The sequence below is a fragment of the Procambarus clarkii genome, chromosome 54 (assembly GCF_040958095.1).
Source record: "Procambarus clarkii isolate CNS0578487 chromosome 54, FALCON_Pclarkii_2.0, whole genome shotgun sequence".
Lineage (NCBI taxonomy): Eukaryota > Metazoa > Arthropoda > Malacostraca > Decapoda > Cambaridae > Procambarus > Procambarus clarkii.
The window spans coordinates 12,013,877-12,037,080 of record NC_091203.1 but is presented as its reverse complement, the minus strand read 5'-3'; the positions used below and the strand labels follow the sequence as shown (position 1 = coordinate 12,037,080).

Sequence of the window (23,204 nt, the reverse complement as noted above, 5' to 3'; positions counted from 1 at the left end):
ATCAAATCTACACTGACGGGTCATCTAATCCTGTCAATGGCAGGGCTGGTGCAGCGTACACGGTAATCAAGGATAATACTTTCCAACGCATAAATGAAGAAAAAGCGCGTATTGAGAACTATGCCTCTTCAACGCAAGCAGAGCTAACTGCCATTGTTATGGCGTTAAGGTTTCTTTAACGGAACACTAATGGTGCAGTGATTTGCACCGATTCAAAAGCAGCACTGCAAAGCCTAAGTAAAAGTCGGGCAGAAAATCTTGCAATAGTCGCTGAAATTAAGAGAGCTGTGAGAGTACTTACCAATTAGGGAAGAGTCATCAAGTTTCTGTGGATCCCCTCCCATGCTGGAATATGTGGGAATGAACGAGCAGATGTGCTGGCTGCTGAAGGCGCTGAAGGAGACCATATTGAATACTTCATACCCAAGACTCTACTACAAATTAGAGGTATTGTCAGGCAACATCACCGTGACAAGGTAACTGAGGAAAGGAGGATAGAAGCACAAACCAGTGAATCTATACGATGGTACAACATGGATGCAGCTGGCAATCCCAATCATTATGGCCGAAGAGGAGGAGGACGAGGGAGAGAATCAGTAATAGCGAGAATCCGACTTGGATACAAATATCCATGGAGATATGGAATGGAAACAACAGTTCATCAGCGAAGTTGCAGAATCTGTGGTGAGAGTGATGGACACCGCCTTGACCACTATCTATGTGAATGTGAGCACCTGAGAGAAATCAGAAATATGTGTAGAATAATAAACCCCACATTGTTTGAGTTAGGAAAACACTATTTGTCAAATATTGATACTGTTCTTAAAAGATTTCCCCATTTTGCACCCGCAAGATAACATAAGCTTTTAAGGGTTGTTTGATGTTATTCTTCTTGTTTGAGGAGCTGTTCACTTAAGACAGTTAAGCAAGTCCCAGCTGTGTCTGGGTACATGTGACAGGATGAACAACCCAGCGGGTTTTCTTCCTACTGGGGAGTGTTGTACATGCTGCTATGGCGGTATGTCTACTCACAAGATGAGTGGCACTGCCCAATAAACTCGCCCCTCGGGGCAAAATTTAAATTTAAAATGTACCTCGCCTTGCCCTGGTGACACTCTATTACTCTCTCATCTCTCCTTATCTCATCTATGGTATTTGTTCTTGGGGTTCTACTACCCAAAATCATTTACGTCCTCTAATTACTCAACACAAAGCTGCTATTAGGACAATATCTAACTCTGGCCCCATAACAGACATCACTCGGTACCCTGACTCAAATCCCTGAAAATGTTAGAAATTAAGTCACTGCACATCGTCTCATGTGTATTATATATATATATATAAAACTCTGAACTGTAATGTCAATCCTGACCTTAAAAGCTTCCTAGAAGGTTGTAACAGATCCCATGAGCACCACACCAGAAACAAATACCTATTTGATATTCCAAGAGTACGACTTAGGGGGGTTAGGTACGAAAAAATTCGGGAAAAATCGTAATATTTTGACAAATTTATAAAAATACTACTTAGTTCTGGCAACACTGTGGTGCAATCCGAATAATATTAAGATATAAAGTGATGTATTTATGGTACATTTCCACGCGTAATTGGTCAGAATCCGGTGCCACGCAGCTGTGGCGCGCAGAAGGTATTGCGTCGTACGTTCTAAATGTCAAATTTTTCGTAATAATGTCGGAAATAACTCTGTATATATGAATATATAAAATATACATAAAATATTGGCAACTGTCTCCTCCTGGTGGGGGTGATTGAGGTACAACGCCAGCAGTCACATGTTGTGTCCTGTTGAGTGAGGATTCTTTGTCGACGCACTCTCTATTCTCGCTCCTGAATATTGCATTTCTTGCCTCTACTGCACAATGACATGTAAGAGGAAGAGTCACAAGATTAGAGCAGCAAATCTGGCACTCGCTCGCCGTCTTTATCAGGAAAAGAAAGCCGCTTTAGCGCAAAGACGAGTAATATCGAGTGAAAATTGTGGTGGCCTCCCAGCTTCAGGTGTGAGGCGTGACACCCCCTCCTCACACACCCTCCTTGACTAATGAGAATGATATAACTGATTGATACTTCAGTAGAAAGGAGGTGATGCAGAAACCAACCACACGCACCACCATGCCGAGACAGGCTCCTGAGGAAGGTGATCCCAGCTATGGGACATGTGCCTATTAGTGCCCATTGCAGTGCCACCGTGAGGACCCACAATTCGGACCAATTACAATAGGTTAGTATGTTTTAGTGTTATAATTGGATATTTTGTAATAAATAATTGTAATATATATGTACAGGCATATATGTACAGGCATATATGTACAGGCATATATATATATATATATATATATATATATATATATATATATATATATATATATATATATATATATATATATATATATATATATATATATATATATATATATATATATATATTTTTTTTTTTTTTTTTTTCTTTTTATTTTTAAAACAGAGCAATTACAGCGTACAGTAACCATATAAACAGGAAAGCAGAGTAACAAAAAACACAGAACAACAACAACACAGATAACAAGGAACACAGATCACCATAACACAAAAGTGAAAACAAAGAATAACATAAAAACTCATAAGAAGACATACACACAAAACAAAAGCAGCACCACCCAGACGGGGCGTGCCAAAAGCGTCAGTAATTACAAGAGCACACAAGGAGCACAATATAACCAGAGGTAAAATATAAACAAGGAATACACATACAAAATTAACACCACAGAATCGAGAACACAATAACTGTAAATACAACATAGTAAAGAAAATGCAGGAAATTAACAAGAGAATACATCAAAGCAATACACAGCACAATATATAGAGCAAAGGAAACAGAACATTTGCATGACATAGTAAATTATTAAATAAAATATAAAGAATCGGTACATCGGAACATATAACACAGGAAATAGGACACAGATAAGAGAACAAATCGTAAATAAGCATAAACAAAAATGGAATCTTACACATAGGTAACAATGAAAGAGTCAAAAAAAAAAGAAAACACACTAGAGCATTATAACCCAGCAAGAACTAGGTAAGAAAACAGGGGAAGAAAAAAAGGAACCCGTAACACATAGCTCAACAAACCAACGAAAGAAAGAAGCAACACAAAGCAAGAACCACACACAGTCAATCTTCATATTTATCCGGATAAGAACGACGCGGGTACTTCTTTCGATAGGCATCCCACTGTGCCCACATTTCCAGAGGCGCGTTAACGTGACTACGGGACCCTCGTGGTCGACGCATGAAGTCAGGAACCTCCAGCTCGGCTCCCTCCACCACGGGGGCGGTAGGCACGGGAAGAGGCCGCACAGAGGGCTTTGATACAGACGGTGGAACCACACGGGACTGAAGCACAGGAGTCGGCTGGACACAGGCCGGCAACTGAGCGGGCGGAGTCGCAGGGGACGCAATCACAGAAGGCGATGGTGCAGGGGCCGACACCACAGGGGACGGAGTAACAAAGGATGACTGAGCAGAGGGCAAAGGCGTGGAAGGCACAGACATGGACGCCAGAGGCACGGAGGCCGCCGGAACAGAAGCATTGGTAAGAACCGGCACCAAGCCCCTACCCTCTCTCGCAGTCTCGGCCGGTGCCACAACCTCCCAACCCAGGGAACCAGCATCCGGTGACGCGGAGGCAGCCGGAGAAGACACCGGACCAGGGCCAGGCGACAATCCCACCACAGGACCCATCACTGCTGCAACACGGCCCACAGGAGCCGCAGGCACTCCAACAGCGACGCACACATCACACTCCCCAGAAGACGAACTCCCGGAGTCCTCAAATTCCCCGACGTCGGCCCAGGCCGCATTACGAGGCGGAGACAGACGCAAAGCTCGTCGCGAACGCTTGGACACAGGTCGCAGATCGTCGGAATTTTCATCCCCGCTAGGAAGCACCGTAGCAGAACCGCTGGTTGCTCGCGCAACTCCCCGCAGCGCACGATCACTCGACATCGCAGCCTCAACAACCCGGGGAACAGGACCACACACCGCAGGAGACATCACAGTGTGCACGTCGACACGAGTCGAAGACACAGCTGCCGGAGACATTACAGGCCGAGGCTCGGCCTCGACGTCCGGAGCCACGAGACCACACACCACAGGAGACACAACTGGAGACTCGACTGGAGACGAGGCAGGCAGGGGAGGCTGAGGTGCGGGAGCCGGGGATGCACTTCCTCCCACTCCGACACCCACAGCCACATCGCGGCTGGCATCAGAGACCGGTAACTGGGCAACAGAGGACTGGGTAGCAACACTGTCCACAGCAGCACCGTCCGACAGGTCCGGGACCGCCAACGGGGGAAAGTCCTCCTCCCTGAAAAGGTTCACAGGCCCGACCCGGCTCGCATCACATCCCGCAGCCTGATGTCCCGAGAGACCGCACCGGAAACACGTCCGGGGCTGACCCCCATAGAACACGCGTACCATGAAGCCCAGAAGCTGGAGAGACGAAGGGATGGAGTCCTTCAAGCGCAGCGCCACAGTGCGGGTCCCATTCGGGATACCCTTCCACCGCCCGGAGGAGACTGCATTCATTCGGACACTCAAGACCCGCCCATACCGGTTAAAATGACGCTGGAGAAGAGAGTCAGGGAACTCAAAGGGAGCACCATGAACCGCCACATAGGTAGTCTCACTGCACCTGTCCGACACTATCACCGAACCACCACCGTCAGGCAGAGTAAATGTCCTCCCGTCATAGCAGTCCACAAAGTCACGATACACAGCCGGAGAGCAGAATTTCACAACAGCTCGATGCTCGGATACAAGTTGAACGCCGCACACAGACGCCACATCCACCCGCAACATGTCAATCATCACCGCCTCAACCGCCGGGTAAGAAGCTGGGCCAGTAAATTCTAAGCCAATGGTATCCCTCCGCTTCACAGGGGGGAGGGGGGCCGCCATCCCCCCAGCCGCCACGGCCCCAAGGGTCCGCTCACACACATAAACTACCACGGGGCAGCAAACCAGGAGCCCACAGGCGACACGTCCACCTCCGCCCAGAGCTAGGCGAACACCATATATATATATATTAGTATATTTTGGTAGCAGTCTTTCCTGTAGACATATATTATTAAATATGACCGAAAAAATAAGATTAATAATTCTAACACGAATTTTCTCTATCTTTCTTACGTTTCTTTTCACTGTTGATGGTAATTCAAAGATCAATTCTCCAAAATTCATTTTTATTTCTAGTCTGACGCGACACTTGAGCGCGTTTCGTAAAACTTATTACATTTTCAAAGACTTTAGTTTACAAACACACAACTGAAACTGAATAGAGCTTACACATCTTCGATTTTGCACTGCCACAAAGGCAGAGATGGGTTTATAAGAGATGCATCCTAAAAAAAATTAAATAAAATTGTTCTTCATTCTTAAAATACCCAAGCAAATTTTGAATAAATTGTTACGATGTCGTCCAGTAAACCAGATTAAATGAAATAGTTACACAGTGGGTGGTACAATAGGCCAGGAGGTCTAAAATCTTTTACGTCTTCACATACAACAATATTGTGTTCTAATGAATGTATTAAAGGTTTGTCACTGAGTTTAGAATCTGAATATTCTGGTAGTAGCTCAGCCTGACTAACCTGCCAGATATGCCTATAGATAAGGCGAATTCGCGTAATGACTACATCAAATTGCCTGGTCCGGTTACTGCGCTGACCATACAAATACCTATTATTACAAAAGTTGTTATATCTTTTAATACTGCAGCTTTCAAGTCACTGGGCATTTCTTAGTTCTTATAAATCTTAATTAATTTCTTTAATTTGTATGTTTCTAATAATTGCATTAGATAATCCAAAGTCATAATCAGTTTTTTTCATTTCTGCAAGCGTCATTAGCCAGTTGATATACAAAGTTATGTTTTCCAACTCCTACATGGGATGGGATCCACACCAATTTTATACAATAGTTATTATCATCGGCAAAAATTACATTACATTTAATATTACAAGCTACTTCAGACATAAATTGTGATGGGTTATTTAAGGACTGCAGAACACTTTTAGAATCACAGAATATCACTCCACCACCATTGAGCTTAATGCAGTCAGTGGCCAGATAAATACCCAATAGCTCAGTCTGTGTCATGCTTGACCAGTTGTCCAATCTCTGTGTACTAGTCATGATCATTTCATTCCCATTATATATTGCACATGCACAAACTGTTATACCAGTGCCTAATTGCACAGAGCCATCATTAAAGGCATAGGATTCAGTTGATTTGAGATTTTGAAGAAGACTGTCAATAGCTTTTAATGTTATACATCTCATATTTTCAGTGTTATACATATCTTTGATATTGATGTGGGTATAATGAAAAGAGACCTGAACATCTTTCCAAGGGGGAATATAGTGAACATTTTTATCAGGATTAAGAGGCACATCCAGTTTCATAAGAATAATGGCACATCCACTGAGCCACACACAGTAACGAGTTTTTTTGCGGCGGATTCTGGGAAGTCAAAATTGTTTAGAATGGATCTGAATTTAATATGAATGGAGCAGGAGGGACCATTATTTTATAAAGTTTAATAAATAAAAAAAAACAGGAATTAACAAAAAATTATTTTAGCTTTCTTTGTAAATCTCATTAAAGTATATTACCAAATTCGCCAGAATATCTAGAATATACTATAAACTACTTACAACGTCTAGCACTAGTTGGTATGGCGTTATGTTTAAGGCATTTAAACCGCAGATAGGTTATTAAAACTCCAACATGAGATTACCTGACAACCACTAAACATATTTCAGTCTTGAGCATACTCAAGGACCAAGGTCAAATATTCGTGCACATATTGAATATTGTGAGACGCCTTTTGGTGTATATTTAATACTTGCTAAGATTAACATGAAATTGTAAAAGGTGCATTCTCTTATCGAGAAGTAAAACATATTCATATATTTAATATTTGACATTTAACAAGGGAATTTTAATTATTAACTTAAAAGAAAACCTTATATTAAAATAAGGATTTTATTATATATTTAATTATTTAATATAATAAAGAAATAAGAAACAATAATAATTTTATATTTCTCAGTGGAACGTCATTATAACCTCGAGTTACAGTTCAAGGACTCAGGACTCTCCCGTATAAAAGCACCGGCATCACTGCTGCAAGACACACTCACTCAGCTGTGGCCACAGCTAACCAACGTTCAGTCATGAAGCTCTTGGTAAGTTGCACTAACAATCGGACTCTCTTATATTGGTTAATATTTATTATAATGCATTATATTTAATATCAAGGAAAGTGGTGGTATTTTTAAAGAATATTTCGTATACGAGAACTGCAATACAGTACTTTACTGCAAAATATTATATGACTATACGTGTAATTTTTCATATTTAGGTGTTTGTGATCCTGGCGGCTGCCGCTTGCGCTTCTGTGATTGAGAAGCGAGATGCGGAGCCCAGTTACGGGACGAGCAATTACGGTAGTGCTTACCCACCATACAGTCACCGTTACCACAATGGAAAGAGGTCTGCCGAGCCATGAGCCTGAACCGTCATCCCCAATTTACTCTTACGACTCACGACTTGGTTATGGCCGCCATTACAACAAGAGGTCTGCCGAACCAAAGCCTGAACCATCGTATCCTGTCTACTACGCTTCTCGTCCCGTTTATATCCGCCATTTCTACAAGAGATCTGCCGAACCAGAGCCTGAACCGTCGTATCCTGTCTACTACGCTCCCCGTCACGGTTATGGCCCCCATTTCTACAAGAGGTCTGCAGATCCTGAACCATCCTACTCAGTCCTCTCCTATTACGGTTACCGGCCACTCAACGCTTATAGTCACCACCTTTACTAGACTTCTGCTAATCCAAATGACACCATCTATACCTACATTTAGGCCTACGAGACACCAAACCATCTCAACAATAATTTTTCAGAATATGATGCCTACATTACAAACAATTGCAAAGATCCCATTCATCGCCAGGATTACTAACACTATGATATCCATGAGCTGAATTATAAATTTAATTATACAACAAGATCAGTGTTGCTCTGACGATTGTTATGTTCTACAACAAAGAAATATATCTATATAATGACTTTAAGTCTATTATTAATTATCATTTGTATCATTAATATCAAAGTGGTAATATGATGCTAATGCGATTCAGTGTGTTACTGGTTTGTTGACATTGGTTAGGATGCTTAATATTATAAATAATTATGATTGATTTATTTATAATTAATAACAATAGTTTAATAATTAATCATAGCGTCATTGGGAACTGCTGCCGTGGAATTGCCGCCCGACATTTTCATGATCTGCTATGGTGTAATGGTTAGTGTACTGGCTAGCTTCCTGGTTAGCCTGAGTTCAATTCTCACATAGAAGAAGAGTTTTTGTGTTATATATAACTTGAAGTTCATGTATATGTGTGATAAAATATGGGTTCGAGTTTTCCTCTAGCAAATATAATTTAGTTGGGAGTACGTATGTCTGATCTGTCACCAGTAGCTAGTGTCATTGGGAGCTGTTGTCGGGGAATTGCCGCCCGACAAGCAGTTCTTTTATTGATCTGTTTAAGAATTTGACTACAGATTCTCTGCATAGCAGAGAAGCTGAAGTCCATCAACTAATTTAGTTTACACACCCACACACACACGCGCGCACGCGCGCACACACACACACACATGCAAAAATTGTGACGATGCAAAAAATATGAGGAGGATTGAAACATAGGATGATAGTAGGAGGCTACAAGATGACCTAGATAGACTGAGTGAATAGTCCAACAAATGGCTGTTTAAGTTCAACCTGAGTAAATGCAAAGTAATAAAACTAGGCAGTGGAAACAGGAGGCCAGACACAGGATACAGAATAGGAGACGAAGTACTTAATGAAACAGACAGAGAGAAAGATCTAGGAGTTGATATCACACCAAACCTGTCTCCTGAAGCCCACTTAAAGAGAATAACGTCTGCGGCATATGCGAGACTGGCTAACATCAGAACGGCGTTCAGGAACCTGTGTAAGGAATCATTCAGAATCTTGTACACCACATATGTAAGACCAATCCTGGAGTATGCGGCCCCAGCATGGAGCCTGTACCTTGTCAAGCACAAGACGAAGCTGGAAAAAGTCCAAAGGTATGCTACTAGACTAGTCTCAGAACTAAGAGGCATGAGTTATGAGGAAAGGCTGCGGGGAGTGCACCTTACGACACTGGAAGACAGAAGAGTAAAGGGGGACATGGTCACAACCTACAAAATCCTCAGGGGAATCGACCGGGTAAACAAGGATGAACGATTCAACACTGGAGGGACGCGAACAAGGGGACACAGGTGGAAGCTGAGTACCCAAATGAGCCACAGAGACATTAGAAAGAACATTTTCAGTGTCAGAGTAGTTAGTAAATGGAATGCACTAGGAAGTGATGTGGTGGAGGCTGACTCCATACACAGTTTCAAATGTAGATATGATAGAGCCCAGTAGGCTCAGGAATCTGTACACCAGTTGAATGATGGTTGAGAGGCGAGACCAAAGAGCCAAAGCTCAACCCCCACAAGCACAATTAGGTGAGTACACACACACAGAGTTCACACACACAGAGTTCGTTCGCCTGTCTGGAGAGAGTCACACGTGGTGTCCGGTCCGTGGATAACATCAATTATCTCGAGACATTGAAGTGTTACGGAGACAAGAAACATAGTTTTTTGTCACAGGAGTGTACGCAAACGCAGTGATCAAGTGTATAGTGAGCTCCTACAGCGGTAGAGCAATTAAGAAAGCAAAAATAAGGTCGAGTGGCAAGATCAGTGTGTACCGATGGGTCAGCCTAGCCACCCAGCCTAGCCAGGACTTACGATTTGCTTGCTGAGTGATGTGTTGTGAAGCGGATTGTAGCATACATAGTGATTGATCCCCCAAAGTGTGTGCACCGTTTAGGATCTTATACTAAGTGCACATAGTGGCTGACGACCAGTGAGGAAGAAAGGAACGAATGTTATACCAGGAGCACGTGGAGACAACCAGTAGCACGTGGAGACAACATTGATACCAGGTAGAGGAGAGGACAGGCGACCAACCCCGTCATAAAGACATCTTTTCAAACTCACCTAGGCGTGCTTGCTCGGGGTGAGCATAAGGTGTACTGAGTGACTTAAAATAATTAATTTAAAGTAGGTCTCAATATCTCATATATACAACTCCGTGAGTTACGTAAATTGAGACTAGAGCGACGCGCACCATCTGGCCAGGTGGGACCCCTGCAACTAGAGCGATGCGCGCCATCTGGCCAGGTGGGACCCCTGCGAATAGAACGATGCACAGCATCTGGCTAGGTGGGACCCCTGCGACTAGAACGACGCGCACCATCTGGCCAGGTGGGACCCCTGCGACTAGAACCGCGCGCACCATGTGGCCAAAGGGTTTGGGGGAATTTTCCCGGAAGTTTGGCGTGTGTCGGACGCGTGTGAGCGTCCGGTGTTTGGGTATGCGGTCAGGAGAGATGGAGGGTTATGTTGTTGGGGGTGTAGGAGAGTATGTGGGCTATGTGGTATGTGGTATAGTAAGGAATTTGAGAATATGATGATAATAGTAAATGAATATGTATGTGTGTTTGCCGTAGACTTAATCCTGCGTGTAGATAATAGTTTTGATTAAAAAGATGATAGTAAGTAAGCTATGTAGAGGCTGTGTGTAGGTGTGAGGGGTTCCAACATAGGCGGATATGTTGTTTGGGGTGGGGGATGGGTGAGGGAGGGTGAAGGAAGGGTGAGGGGAGCTTCCACTTGGCTGGAGAGTGTTTAGGGCCAGTTGTGGTTTTGTGGTTTTCTTTGAGTTATGCACACAGCCGGAAGTGAGAGGAGGGTAGGAGAGAGCAGAGTCCAGGAGGAGATGAGAGCTGCAGCAGGAGGGATGTGGTCCATTACCTTAATCGTTTTTCAATGTCTTTAGGGTGGTCTGGAGATGTTCACCCCAACAGGCCTCTCCCAACACTGCGGATTCGTTAAGGAGCGACGTTCTTACTACTGCCGGCAGGTCCACACCTGTCATCGTCAATCACTCCCACCCCTCATCCCCTCCTCACCCCATTCCATCAGGGGCCCCCCTCTCCCTCCCCTCCATTACCTTCTAGAGTGGGGCACCCCTCTCTTCCCCTTACCTTCTAGAGTGGTACAGACCAGGACCACATACCGTCACATCGACCTGAGAAGTGTCACTACATGCCACATCACTTAGTAAACTCAGTCAAAGTCAGTAGGTTAGCGTTTACTAAAAGAGGGAAACATTTTTTGGCGGGGAGCGAGCCTGAGGTGTACCATCTCTCTCTCTCTCTGTCTCTGTCTCTCTCTCTCCTGACACTCACACTGGGACATAGCAAAGGCGTGCCATGAGCACAACATACAAATTCCATCAAGAACTACCTACATGTTGCTAAACAGTCCAATCTCACACAAGGCAGTTATATGGGCAGTAAAGGCTTACAGAGATGCACAAAGGAGTCCAGGACTGAACCCCACAATTCACATTTAGCTAAGCAAGTTACAATCATGCCGAGCTAGTTACAAAATTGAATATAAGTCAACACATCCTCACGGGAGACGTGATCTCTACCTACAAATTGTTCTTGTTAACTGTGATCGCAACATCTGCTGCCCAAATAAATATCATTGAAATGTATGCGTGTCTACTCAATCTCCTTCACCTCTTCTTCCTACACCCATTACTGCTGTGCAGACCTTGTAACACACAACGGCGTTATCATAGCAAGTAAGACAATGTCACAGAATGTTCAAGACTCCTGAATGAGTGAAACAGCAATCCGTCTCGTTAGGGGTCTAACCTTCGTGGTGGTTTAAGGCATAGTGAGATGGACGAGGTACTGGGATGACCTTACCCTCTCCCCATCAACCCCCGCCAAACCCCTACCCCCCTCCCACCCCCCCTTCCAAACCCAAACCATTAAGCATCACTTCACCCTTCCCAGACCGGATGTTCTGTGCAAAGCCTTTAGTATTATTTCTGGTCATATGTATAACCTTGTATCGCAACGTGACCAACATGGTATCATCATTCTTTGCTCAAATAGCATTTTTTAAGAATATCGAAAGTCATAAGCACGTGACAATGTAAAATTAAAATGTGCAAAGATGATTCGGAGTGCTATTTAGTAGAGAAATGATACAAAATTGTGTTTATTGACTAGTGAGAGCCCGTAGCATGTATGGTGTTTGCTATTGCGGTCCTTAACCTAGTCAAGCCATAGACAGACAGACAACAACAATAGGTAGTGGCCCTTGCGTCTATTTGATTTGATAGAAGAAAAAAATGAAGACTAGTAGTCCCTGTTTTTTAAGATGAAAAACTTTTAACTATAAAAATGTTTGACTGAGTGACTGACTGACTGCTTTTCTGGTCAGGTCTGCAGGTCTGCAAGAAATAATAGTAATGTAGGTAGGGAACATGTCTCCTCGGCTCTTTTATCTTCCACAAAGCCTTTTCTCCTATCTCAACCCTATTAGTTCATGCTCTCGTGTTTCACTTTTTGTTAAAACTAAATCTACACACGCGATATGAAATGTGAAAAAAAATCTTACATTATGCTATGTTAACAGTGCTTGAATAAAATTATTAGGAGTGCTAGGGTACTGTTGCACACAGTCATCTCGCTAAGGCGGGTCGGTGACAGAATTGTCAAAATGATGTACCTTGCATACATCAGATCTTTAGTGGTTTATGCTGCACTTCTGCTTGTTTTGATGACTGAAAGAGCTTTGATGATACGATTAGTAATTGCTGACATGGATGATGATAGTAGTATTTAATTTAAGATGGAAAACTTTAAATTAAACTAAAAAATGAGCATGCATGAAGTGATTCCCACGTTCAGTAAAAACGTACTGAGTTGTAAACTGAATGTCTAAGACACCCAATACGTTGTTGATGATGATAGTAGTATTTATTTTAAGATGGAAAACTTTAAACTAAACTAAAAAATGAGCATGCATGAAGTGATTCCCACGTTCAGTAAAAACGTACTGAGTTGTAAACTGAATGTCTAAGACACCCAATACGTTGTTGATGATGATGATAGTAGTATTTAATTTTAGATGGAAAACTTTAAACTAAACTAAATAATCCCACATGAAGTGATTCCCATGCTCAGTAAACACTTACTGAGTTGTAAACTGAATGTCTAAGACACCCAATACGTTGTTGATGATGATAGTAGTATTTAATTTAAGATGGAAAACTTTAAACTAAACGCCTATGTTGGGACCCCTCACACCTACACACAGCCTCTACATAGCTTACTTACTATCATCTTTTTAATCAAAACTATTATCTACACACAGGATTAAGTCTACAGCAAACACACATACATATTTATTTACTATTATCATCATATTCTCAAATTCCTTACTATACCACATACCACATAGCCCACATACTCTCCTACACCCCCAACAACATAACCCCCCATCTTTCCTGACCGCATACCCAAACACCGGACGCTCACACGCGTCCGACACACGCCAAACTTCTGGGAAAATTCCCCCAAACCCTTTGGCCACATGGTGCGCGCAGTTCTAGTCGCAGAGGTCCCACCTGGTCAGATGGTGCGCGTCGTTTTAGTCACAGGGGTCCCACCTGGCCAGATGCTGTGCGTCGTTCTAGTCGCAGGGGTCCCACCTGGCTTGATGGTGCGCGTCGCTCTAGTCTCAATTTACGCTACTCACGGAGTTGTATATTTGACATATTGAGACCTACTTTAAATTATTTATTTTAAGTCACTCTGTACACCTTATGCTCACCCCGAGCAACACCGCCTAGGTGAGTTTGAAAAGATGTCTTTATGACGGGGTTGGTCGCCTGTCCTCTCCTCTCCCTGGTATCAATGTTGTCTCCACGTGCTACTGGTTGTCTCCACGTGCTCCTGGTATAACATTCGTTCCTTTCTTCCTCACTGGTCGTCAGCCACTATGTGCACTTAGTATACGATCCTACACGGTGCACACACTTTGGGGGATCAATCACTATGTATGCTACAATTCGCTTCACAACACATCACTCAGCAAGCAAATCGTAGGTCCTGGCTAGGCTGGGTGGCTAGGCTGACCTATCGATACACACTGATCTTGCCACTCGACCTTATTTTTGCTTTCTTAATTGCTCTACCTCTGTAGGAGCTCACTATACATTTGATCACTGCGTTTGCGTACACTCCTGTGACAAAAAACTATGTTTCTTGTCTCGGTAACACTTCAATGTCTCGAGATAATTGATGTTATCCACGGACCGGACACCACGTGTGACTCTCTCTAGACAGGCGAACGAACTCTGTATGTGTGTACTCACCTAATTGTGCTTGCGGGGGTTGAGCTTTGGCTCTTTGGTCCCGCCTCTCAACCGTCAATCAACTGGTGTACAGATTCCTGAGCCTACTGGGCTCTATCATATCTACATTTGAAACTGTGTATGGAGTCAGCCTCCACCACATCACTTCCTAGTGCATTCCATTTACTAACTACTCTGACACTGAAAAAGTTCTTTCTAATGTCTCTGTGGCTCATTTGGGTACTCAGCTTCCACCTGTGTCCCCTTGTTCGCATCCCTCCAGTGTTGAATAGTTCATCCTTGTTTACCCGGTCGATTCCCCTGAGGATTTTGTAGGTTGTGATCATGTCCCCCCTTACTCTTCTGTCTTCCAGTGTCGTAAGGTGCATTCCCCGCAGCCTTTCCTCATAACTCATGCCTCTTAGTTCTGAGACTAGTCTAGTAGCATACCTTTGGACTTTTTCCAGCTTCGTCTTGTGCTTGACAAGGTACAGGCTCCATGCTGGGGCCGCATACTCTTGGTCTTACATATGTGGTGTACAAGATTCTGAATGATTCCTTACACAAGTTCCTGAACGCCGTTCTGATGTTAGCCAGTCTCGCATATGCCGCAGACGTTATGCTCTTTATGTGGGCTTCAGGAGACAGGTTTGGTATGATATCAACTCCTAGATCTTTCTCTCTGTCTGTTTCATTAAGTACTTCATCTCCTATTCTGTATCCTGTGTCTGGCCTCCTGTTTCCACTGCCTAGTTTATAACTTTGCATTTACTCGGGTTGAAATTCAACAGCCATTTGTTGGACCATTTACTCAGTCTATCTAGGTCATCTTGTAGCCTCCTACTATCATCCTATGTTTCAATCCTCCTCATAATTTTTGCTTCGTCACAATTTTTGCATGTGTGTGTGTGTGTGTGCGCGCGCGCGTGTGTGTGTGTGTGTGTGAAAACTAAATAAGTTGATGGACTTCAGCTTTTCTGCTATGCAGAGAATCTGTAGTCAAATTCCTAAACAGATCAATAAAAGACCTGCTTGTCGGGCGGCAATTCCCCGACAACAGCTCCCAATGACACTAGCTACTGGTGACAGATCAGACATACGTACTCCCAACTCAATTATATTTGCTAGGGGAAAACTCGAGCCCATATTTTATCACACACATACATGAATTTCAAGTTATATATAACACAAAAACTCTTCTTCTTCTATGTGAGAATTGAACTCAGGCTAACCAGGAAGCTAGCCAGTACACTAACCATTACACCATAGCAGATCATGAAAATGTCGGGCGGCAATTACACGGCAGCAGTTCCCAATGACACTATGATTAGTTATTAAATTATTGTTATTAATTATAAATAAATCAATTATAATTATTTAGAATATTAAGCATCCTAGCCAATGTCAACAAACCAGTAACACACTGAATCGCATTAGCATCATATTACCACTTTGATATTTATGATACAAATGATAATTAATAATAGACTTAAAGTCATTATATAGATATATTTCTTTGTTGTAGATCATAACAATCGTCAGAGCAACACTGATCTTGTTGTATAATTAAATTTATAATTCAGCTCATGGATATCATAGTGTAGTAATCCTGGCGATGAATGGGATCTCTGCAATTGTTTGTAATGTAGGCCTCATATTCTGAAAAATTATTGTTGAGATGGTTTGGTTTCTCCTAGGCCTAAATGTAGGTATAGATGGTGTCATTTGGATTAGCAGAAGTCTAGTAAAGGTGGTGGCTATAAGCGTTGAGTGGCCGGTAACCGTAATTAGAGAAGACTGAGTAGGATGGTTCAGGATCTGCAGACCTCTTGTAGAAATGGGGGCCATAACCGTGACGGGGAGCGTAGTAGACAGGATACGACGGTTCAGGCTCTGGTTCGGCAGATCTCTTGTAGAAATGACGGATATAAACGTGACGAGGAGCGTAGTAGACAGGATACGATGGTTCAGGCTTTGGTTCGGCAGACCTCTTGTTGTAATGGCGGCCATAACCAAGTCGTGAGTCGTAAGAGTAAATTGGGTATGACGGTTCAGGCTCTGGCTCGGCAGACCTCTTTCCATTGTGGTAACGGTGACTGTATGGTGGGTAAGCACTACCGTAATTGCTCGTCACGTAACTGGGCTCCGCATCTCGCTTCTCAATCACAGAAGCGCAAGCGGCAGCCGCCAGGATCACAAACACCTAAATATGAAAAATTACACGTATAGTCATATAATATTTTGCAGTAAAGTACTGTATTGCAGTTCTCGTATACGAAATATTCTTTAAAAATACCACCACTTTCCTTGATATTAAATATAATGCATTATAATAAATATGAACCAATATCAGAGAGACCGATTGTTAGTGCAACTTACCAAGAGCTTCATGACTGAACGTTGGTTAGCTGTGGCCACAGCTGAGCGAGTGTGTCTTGCAGCAGTGATGCCGGGGCTTTTATACGGGAGAGTCCTGAGTCCTTGAATTGTAACTCAAGGTTATAATGACGTTCCACTGAGAAATATATAATTATTATTGTTTCTTATTTCTTTATTATATTAAATAATTAAATATATAATAAAATCCTTATTTTAATATAAGGTTTTCTCTTAAGTTAATAATTAAAATTCCCTTGTTAAATGTCAAATATTAAATATATGAATATGTTTTACTTCTCGTTAAGAGAATGCAACTTTTACAATTTCGTGTTAATCTTAGCAAGTATTACATATACACCAAAAGGCGTCTCACAATATTCAATATGTGCACGAATATTTGACCTTGGTCCTTGAGTATGCTCAAGACTGAAATATGTTTAGTGGTTGTCAAGTAATCTCATGTTGGAGTTTTAATAACCTATCTGCGGTTTAAATGCCTTAAACATAACGCCATACCAACTAGTGCTAGACGTTGTAAGTAGTTTATAGTATATTCTAGATATTCTGGCGAATTTGGTAATACACTTTAATGAGATTTACAAAGAAAGCTAAAATAATTTTTTGTTAATTCCTGTTTTTTTTTATTTATTAAACTTTAAAAAATAATGGTCCCCCAGCTCTATTCATATTAAATTCAGATCCAATCTAAACAATTTTGACTTCCCTGAATCCGCCGCAAAAAAACTCGTTACTGTGTGTGGCTCAGTGGATGTGCCATTATTCTTATGAAACTGGATGTGCCTCTTAATCCTGATAAAAATGTTCACTATATTCCCCCTTGGAAAGATGTTCAGGTCTCTTTTCATTATACCCACATCAATATCAAAGATATGTATAACACTGAAAATATGAGATGTATAACATTAAAAGCTATTGACAGTCTTCTTCAAAATCTCAAATCAACTGAATCCTATGCCTTTAATAATGGCTCTGTGCAATTAGGCACTGGTAGAACAGTTTGTGCATGTGCAATCAAAATCAAAATCAAAATGTTTATTTAGGTAAGGTACATACATAAAAGAGATTTTACAAAGAGTGATGTATTTATAGTTAGGGCTAGTACATACAATGCCTAAAGCCACTATTACGCAAAGCGTTTCGGGCAATATATAATGGGAATGAAATGATCATGTCTAGTACACAGAGATTGGACAACTGGTCAAGCATGACACAGACTGAGCTATTGGGTATTTATCTGGCCACTGACTACATTAAGCTCAATTGTGGTGGAGTGATATTCTGTGATTCTAAAAGTGTTCTGCAGTCCTTAAATAACCCATCACAATTTATGTCTGAAGTAGCTTGTAATATTAAATGTAATGTAATTTTTGCCGATGATAATAACTATTGTATAAAATTGGTGTGGATCCCATCCCATGTAGGAGTTGGAAAATAATAACTCGGTATATCAACTGGCTAATGACGCTTGCAGAAATGAAAAAACTGATTATGACTTTGGATTATCTAATGCAATTATTAGAAACATACAAATTAAAGAAATTAATTAAGATTTATAAGAACTAAGAAATGCCCAGTGACTTGAAAGCTGCAGTATAAAAAGATATGGCATCTTTTGTAATAATAGGTATTTGTATGGTCAGCGCAGTAATCGGACCAGGCAATTTGATGTAGTCATTACGCGAATTCGCCTTATCTATAGGCATATCTGGCAGGTTAGTCAGGCTGAGCCACTACTAGAATATTCAGATTCTAAACTCAGTGACAAACCTTTAATACATTCATTAGAACACAATATTGTTGTATGTGAAGACGTAAAAGATTTTAGACCTCCTGGCCTATTGTACCACCAACTGTGTAACTATTTCATTTAATCTGGTTTACTGGACGACATCGTAACAATTTATTCAAAATTTGCTTGGGTATTTTAAGAATGAAGAACAATTTTATTTAATTTTTTTAGGATGCATCTCTTATAAACCCATCTCTGCCTTGTGTGGCAGTGCACAATAGAAAGTTGATTTTACATATTCATACATTAAAACAATGACTGTAATCGTGATATTATATATCTGCTTCAGCATACAATTTAGACCTATTGTCTTGTGTATGACCCTCTGTCCTGTACGACAGTGAATACCAGCATTATCCTTAATTTAATAAGACTTAATTGAAATCTTCAGATTAGGCAAAACTGTAATTAAATTTTGTCAATAAAGATGTTAATAATAAAAAAGTGTTGGTAAAGAAGTCAACAGGGAGTTTGGTAAAGAAGCTAACAGACTGAGTGTTGATAGGGTCAATTGGGAGATTGTTGGTTAAGGAAGTCTAAAGGGGGAAGTTTTGGTAAGGAAGCATGCAGGGAGTGTTAGTAAGGAAACCTACAGGGCGTGTTGGTAAGGAAGCCTACAGGGGAGTGTTGGTAAGGAAGCCTACAGGGGAGTGTTGAAAAGGAAGCCAAAATGGAGTGCTGATTAGGAAGCCAACAAGTTGAGTTGTAGTAAGGACGCCAACTGGGGGGAGTGCTATAAGGAAGCTAAAAAAGGTGTGTTGGTAAGTAAGTCAACAGGGAATATTGATATGTAAGCCAACATGGAATGTTGGTAAGGAAGCCAACAGTGAGTGTTGGTAAGTAGAAGTGGAGGTGGAGTGGAGTAAGGAAGCCAAAAGGGAGTTTTCGTAATATGGTTTCCAGGGGCTCCAGCTTGTTGACGGCAGGTCATTCTTCTAGAAAGCTTTGTGGTGGTCATGCCAAAATTAGATCGGGTATGACATCCTTCATTGTGGCATGTAAATTTGTATACAAAAAGTTTGTTTTTTGCAGATGGTTGTATTGTTTATTGGGGCTGTATTAAATCAGCAGTCCAGTTTGTTTTGCAGTATTTTAGTGAGCCTACAGGGTGCTGTCGACGCATTTCACGAAATATTTTAGTGCACCTACGAGGTGATGTCGACGTCATTCACGAAATATTTTATTGGAACACGAAGTGATGTCGACGTCATTCGCGGAATATTTAACAGGCCTATGGGGTGCTGTCGACGTCATTCACGGAATATTTCAGTGGGCCTATAGGGTGCTGTCGACGTTTTTCACCAGAGAATATAGTGAGGTGCTGTCGACATCATTCATGGAATATTTTAGCGGGCCAACGAGTAGCTCTCGACGTTATTCACAGAATATTTAACAGACCTACGGGGTGCTGTCGACGTCATTCACAGAATATATTAATACGTCTTCGAGCTGCTGATGACATCATTCACGGAATATTTTGGCAGGCCTAGGAGGTGATGTTGAATTCATTCACGAAATATTTTAGTGGGCCTACAAGGTGTTGTCGACGTCATTCACGGAATATTTTAGTGGGCCAATAGGGTGCTGTCGGCGTTATTCACAAAAGAATATAGTGAGTTGCTGATGACGTCATTCATGGAATATTTTAACGAGCCTACGAGTGGTTTACAATGTTATTCACATGAAATTTAACAGGCTTACCGGGTGCTGTTGACGTCATTCGCGGAATATTTTGGTGGTCCTAAGAGGTGATGTCGCTGTCATTCACGAAATATTTTAGTACGCCTACGAGGTGCTGTCGACGTCATTCCCGGAATATTTTAGTGGGCTACGAGGTCCTGTTGACATCATTAATCGAGTATTTTAGTAGGCCTACGAGGTACGGTCGACGTTATTCACGGAAAGTTTTAGTGGACCTACGAGGTGATGTCGAAACCATCAAACTAGCACCCAATAGGCCCCGTTTACACTACTAATAATCTCTCTCTCTCTCTGACACGCTCCCATTCCTTCACATGCCTGAAGCATTTTTCTATTTCATATCGCCGCTATGTTGCCTCTCCTTACCATATGTTCCCTCAACCCGTTATCGCACTTTCGTACAGTCAATATTGACTTATTAAATACGTGCATATGTGACATACTTAACATACTAGTTTACCTTGAAAAGCTTCATAGAAAACACCGACCATACCTAACCTTCTTAGTATGTTAAGATAAGCATCTTATTGCTTCGTAATTACAATTATTACTTAATCTATTATAGGTATAGGTTAAGTAATAATTGTAATTACGAAGCAATAACATGCTTATCTTAACATACTAAGAAGGTTAGGCAAGGTCGGTGTTTTCTGTGAAGCTTTTCAAGATAAACTAGTATGTTTAGTATGTCACATATGCACGTATTTAATAAGTCAATATTGACTGTAAGAAAGTGCGAAAAAGGGTTGGTTCCCTCTCACGGCTATGCTCTCTCTCTCAGCCATGCTCCCTCTCTGTCACGCTTTCTCTCCCGGCCATTCTCCATCTCCTCTCACTCGTGCTCTCAGTAACACTCTCAATATGATTTAGAAATCTGATTTAGTTATTTTCCATTGTGACTTTTTTTTTAGTGTGTTCACTTGTAAACTTATTTGTTACCATGCATCTCATATTCTTATTTTCCGAAAATATCAGTGATAAATAATGAGTTGATTAATATACAACATCAGCAATAGTTCAGAGCGGAGATGGTAAGAGGCGGATAGAAATATTTTCGTGATGCAACGGATGGAATCATGAAGAGTAACGCTTTGTGTTTCGCTTATAAAATCCTTGGAAGCACTCAGAGCTGTGGCAAGGATGAGCGTAATCATGTAGTGAGGTAGACCTTAAACGCGAGAAACCAGAGAACACGATCAGAATGACCTTATGGAGGCCTTACTAGTGATAAGAGACAATGATGCTCGTGGTACACTATGTATAAAACTTTTCATTGTGAAAAGATTAAAAAAAATTGACACACTAGAATTGAGGCAATAAAGATGATATTTAGAGTGGATTGAATCTCTCTTTACAATAAGTTATACTGAATCATTTATAAATTAAGGAAGCTTAACTTGTGTTGAAACAGGTTAAAACAATTACATAAAAATCATCTTACTTGACACAATAAAGGTAATAAGTACTGCTACAAGATCTCTACAAGCTCGCTGTTATTAGTGCGTGTTTTCCACTTCAGTAAACTGCGCGGTAAGTGAGTAATTTACTGAGTCAACCATCAAAGCTTCCTTGATATACATTGTGGCCAGAGCTTTTATTTCAGTGGTATCTCAAGGTCATTCACATAGGTGAGTGAAGAATGTAACATTTGTATTACTGTGATTCACAAGGTCGGTCAGTTATAGACTCTTCCTCTCTGCTTTTATGTTCCATTGTTTTTGCTCTTTAACTTATATTTGTAAGATTTGATTGTCATTTTATTTAGTTCTTACACACACACACACTTCACCTTAACCACACTTTACTTCGCCCTACCCACTCTTTACTTCTCCCTAACCACAGCTTACTTCACCCTACCCACACCGTGCTTCCACTTAACCATACCCTACTTCACCCTAACCATTCCTCACTTCACCCTTACCACACCTTACCCACACCTTAGTACACTCTAACAACACTTTACTTCATTCTACCCAAGCTCAACCCACACCCTTCCCTCACATAAAAACTTACTCCACGTCATCTTTTCTCTCCACACCCACATATTACCCCATTCTAGCAACACTTTACTTCACCTAAACATGATATAACTTCACCCCACCCACATCTTGCAGTACCCCACCCACACTTTACCTTAACCCACCCACATTTAACCTCACTCCTCCAACACCATACCTCAACCTACCCACATCCTGTCCCACTCCCAGCTTTTCTCACTCCACCAAGACCTTAACGTCCCACTCCCTCGCAATATTTCATTCAAGCATTACATATTGCCACTAAGAATCCGCTCTCTCTTTCAAGGCTGTACACATCACGAATATGATCTTGCCGGAAGCCGTCTGTAGCTAAATTTGTCTGAAAGTCTTCCTTGTTAAGGAGTGAAGGCCACACCAACACGCCAGAGATTGGAGATGAACTCGAGAAATTTAAGTGTTTCATGATAATAGTGAATGACGAGCAAAACTTAAGTTTATTTCCAAGTAAATTGTAACACACTCAAATCATTTATTTTTAGTCATATAGATAATGTTTTTATCTAATTATACAGGCTATTACTTAAAATATATATATATGAGAAAAAAAATTGAGCAAAAATGCTTACATTAAATTCACATTCAAATAAACACATGGAGAAAGAATGTAATGGTGCAAGGCTATTAGAAAACTGTTGTTTGATGATATAAAACAGCAAAATTCGTCAAAAGAATTTGAAAGAAGAAAGTGTGAGCTACTCGTGGGAGCGCGCCCTGAAAGGACCTCTCTTGGTATCTACAGCTCCTCGACTCTGCCAGAAGCGCAATATGTGACAGTATGCGGGAAATGATTACCATCATGCAGATGAGGAGTAACAATAACGTGGCTGAAAAATGTTGACCAAACCACACACTAGAAAGTGAAGAGACGACGACGTTTCGGTCAGTGCTGG

The 23,204-nt window shown here is 41.5% G+C and overlaps 1 protein-coding gene and 1 long non-coding RNA gene across 2 annotated transcripts; one reads left to right on the top strand and one right to left on the bottom strand.

Moving 5' to 3' along the window:
- The first annotated feature begins 1,787 nt into the window (after positions 1-1,787).
- Positions 1,788-8,144, top strand: LOC138352521 (uncharacterized). Its single transcript, XR_011222811.1, has 3 exons — positions 1,788-2,242; positions 7,122-7,257; positions 7,434-8,144. It is a non-coding gene; the product is annotated as an uncharacterized lncRNA (long non-coding RNA).
- A 7,735-nt stretch (positions 8,145-15,879) lies between these two features.
- Positions 15,880-20,294, bottom strand: LOC138349650 (adhesive plaque matrix protein-like). The gene is made up of 3 exons (XM_069305241.1): positions 20,276-20,294; positions 16,765-16,865; positions 15,880-16,588 (listed from the first exon to the last, which is right to left on the bottom strand). The coding sequence occupies exons 1-3, from the start codon at positions 20,292-20,294 to the stop codon at positions 16,127-16,129; spliced, it is 582 nt and encodes a 193-aa protein (XP_069161342.1). The 3' UTR covers positions 15,880-16,126.
- Between the last annotated feature and the right edge of the window lie 2,910 nt (positions 20,295-23,204).

Excerpts from the sequence above, each read along its gene's own strand:
- LOC138349650 (XM_069305241.1), bottom strand. Across the intron at positions 16,589-16,764 it reads GTTCAGTCATGAAGCTCTTG|GTGTTTGTGATCCTGGCGGC; the intron begins GTAAGTTGCACT and ends TTTCATATTTAG.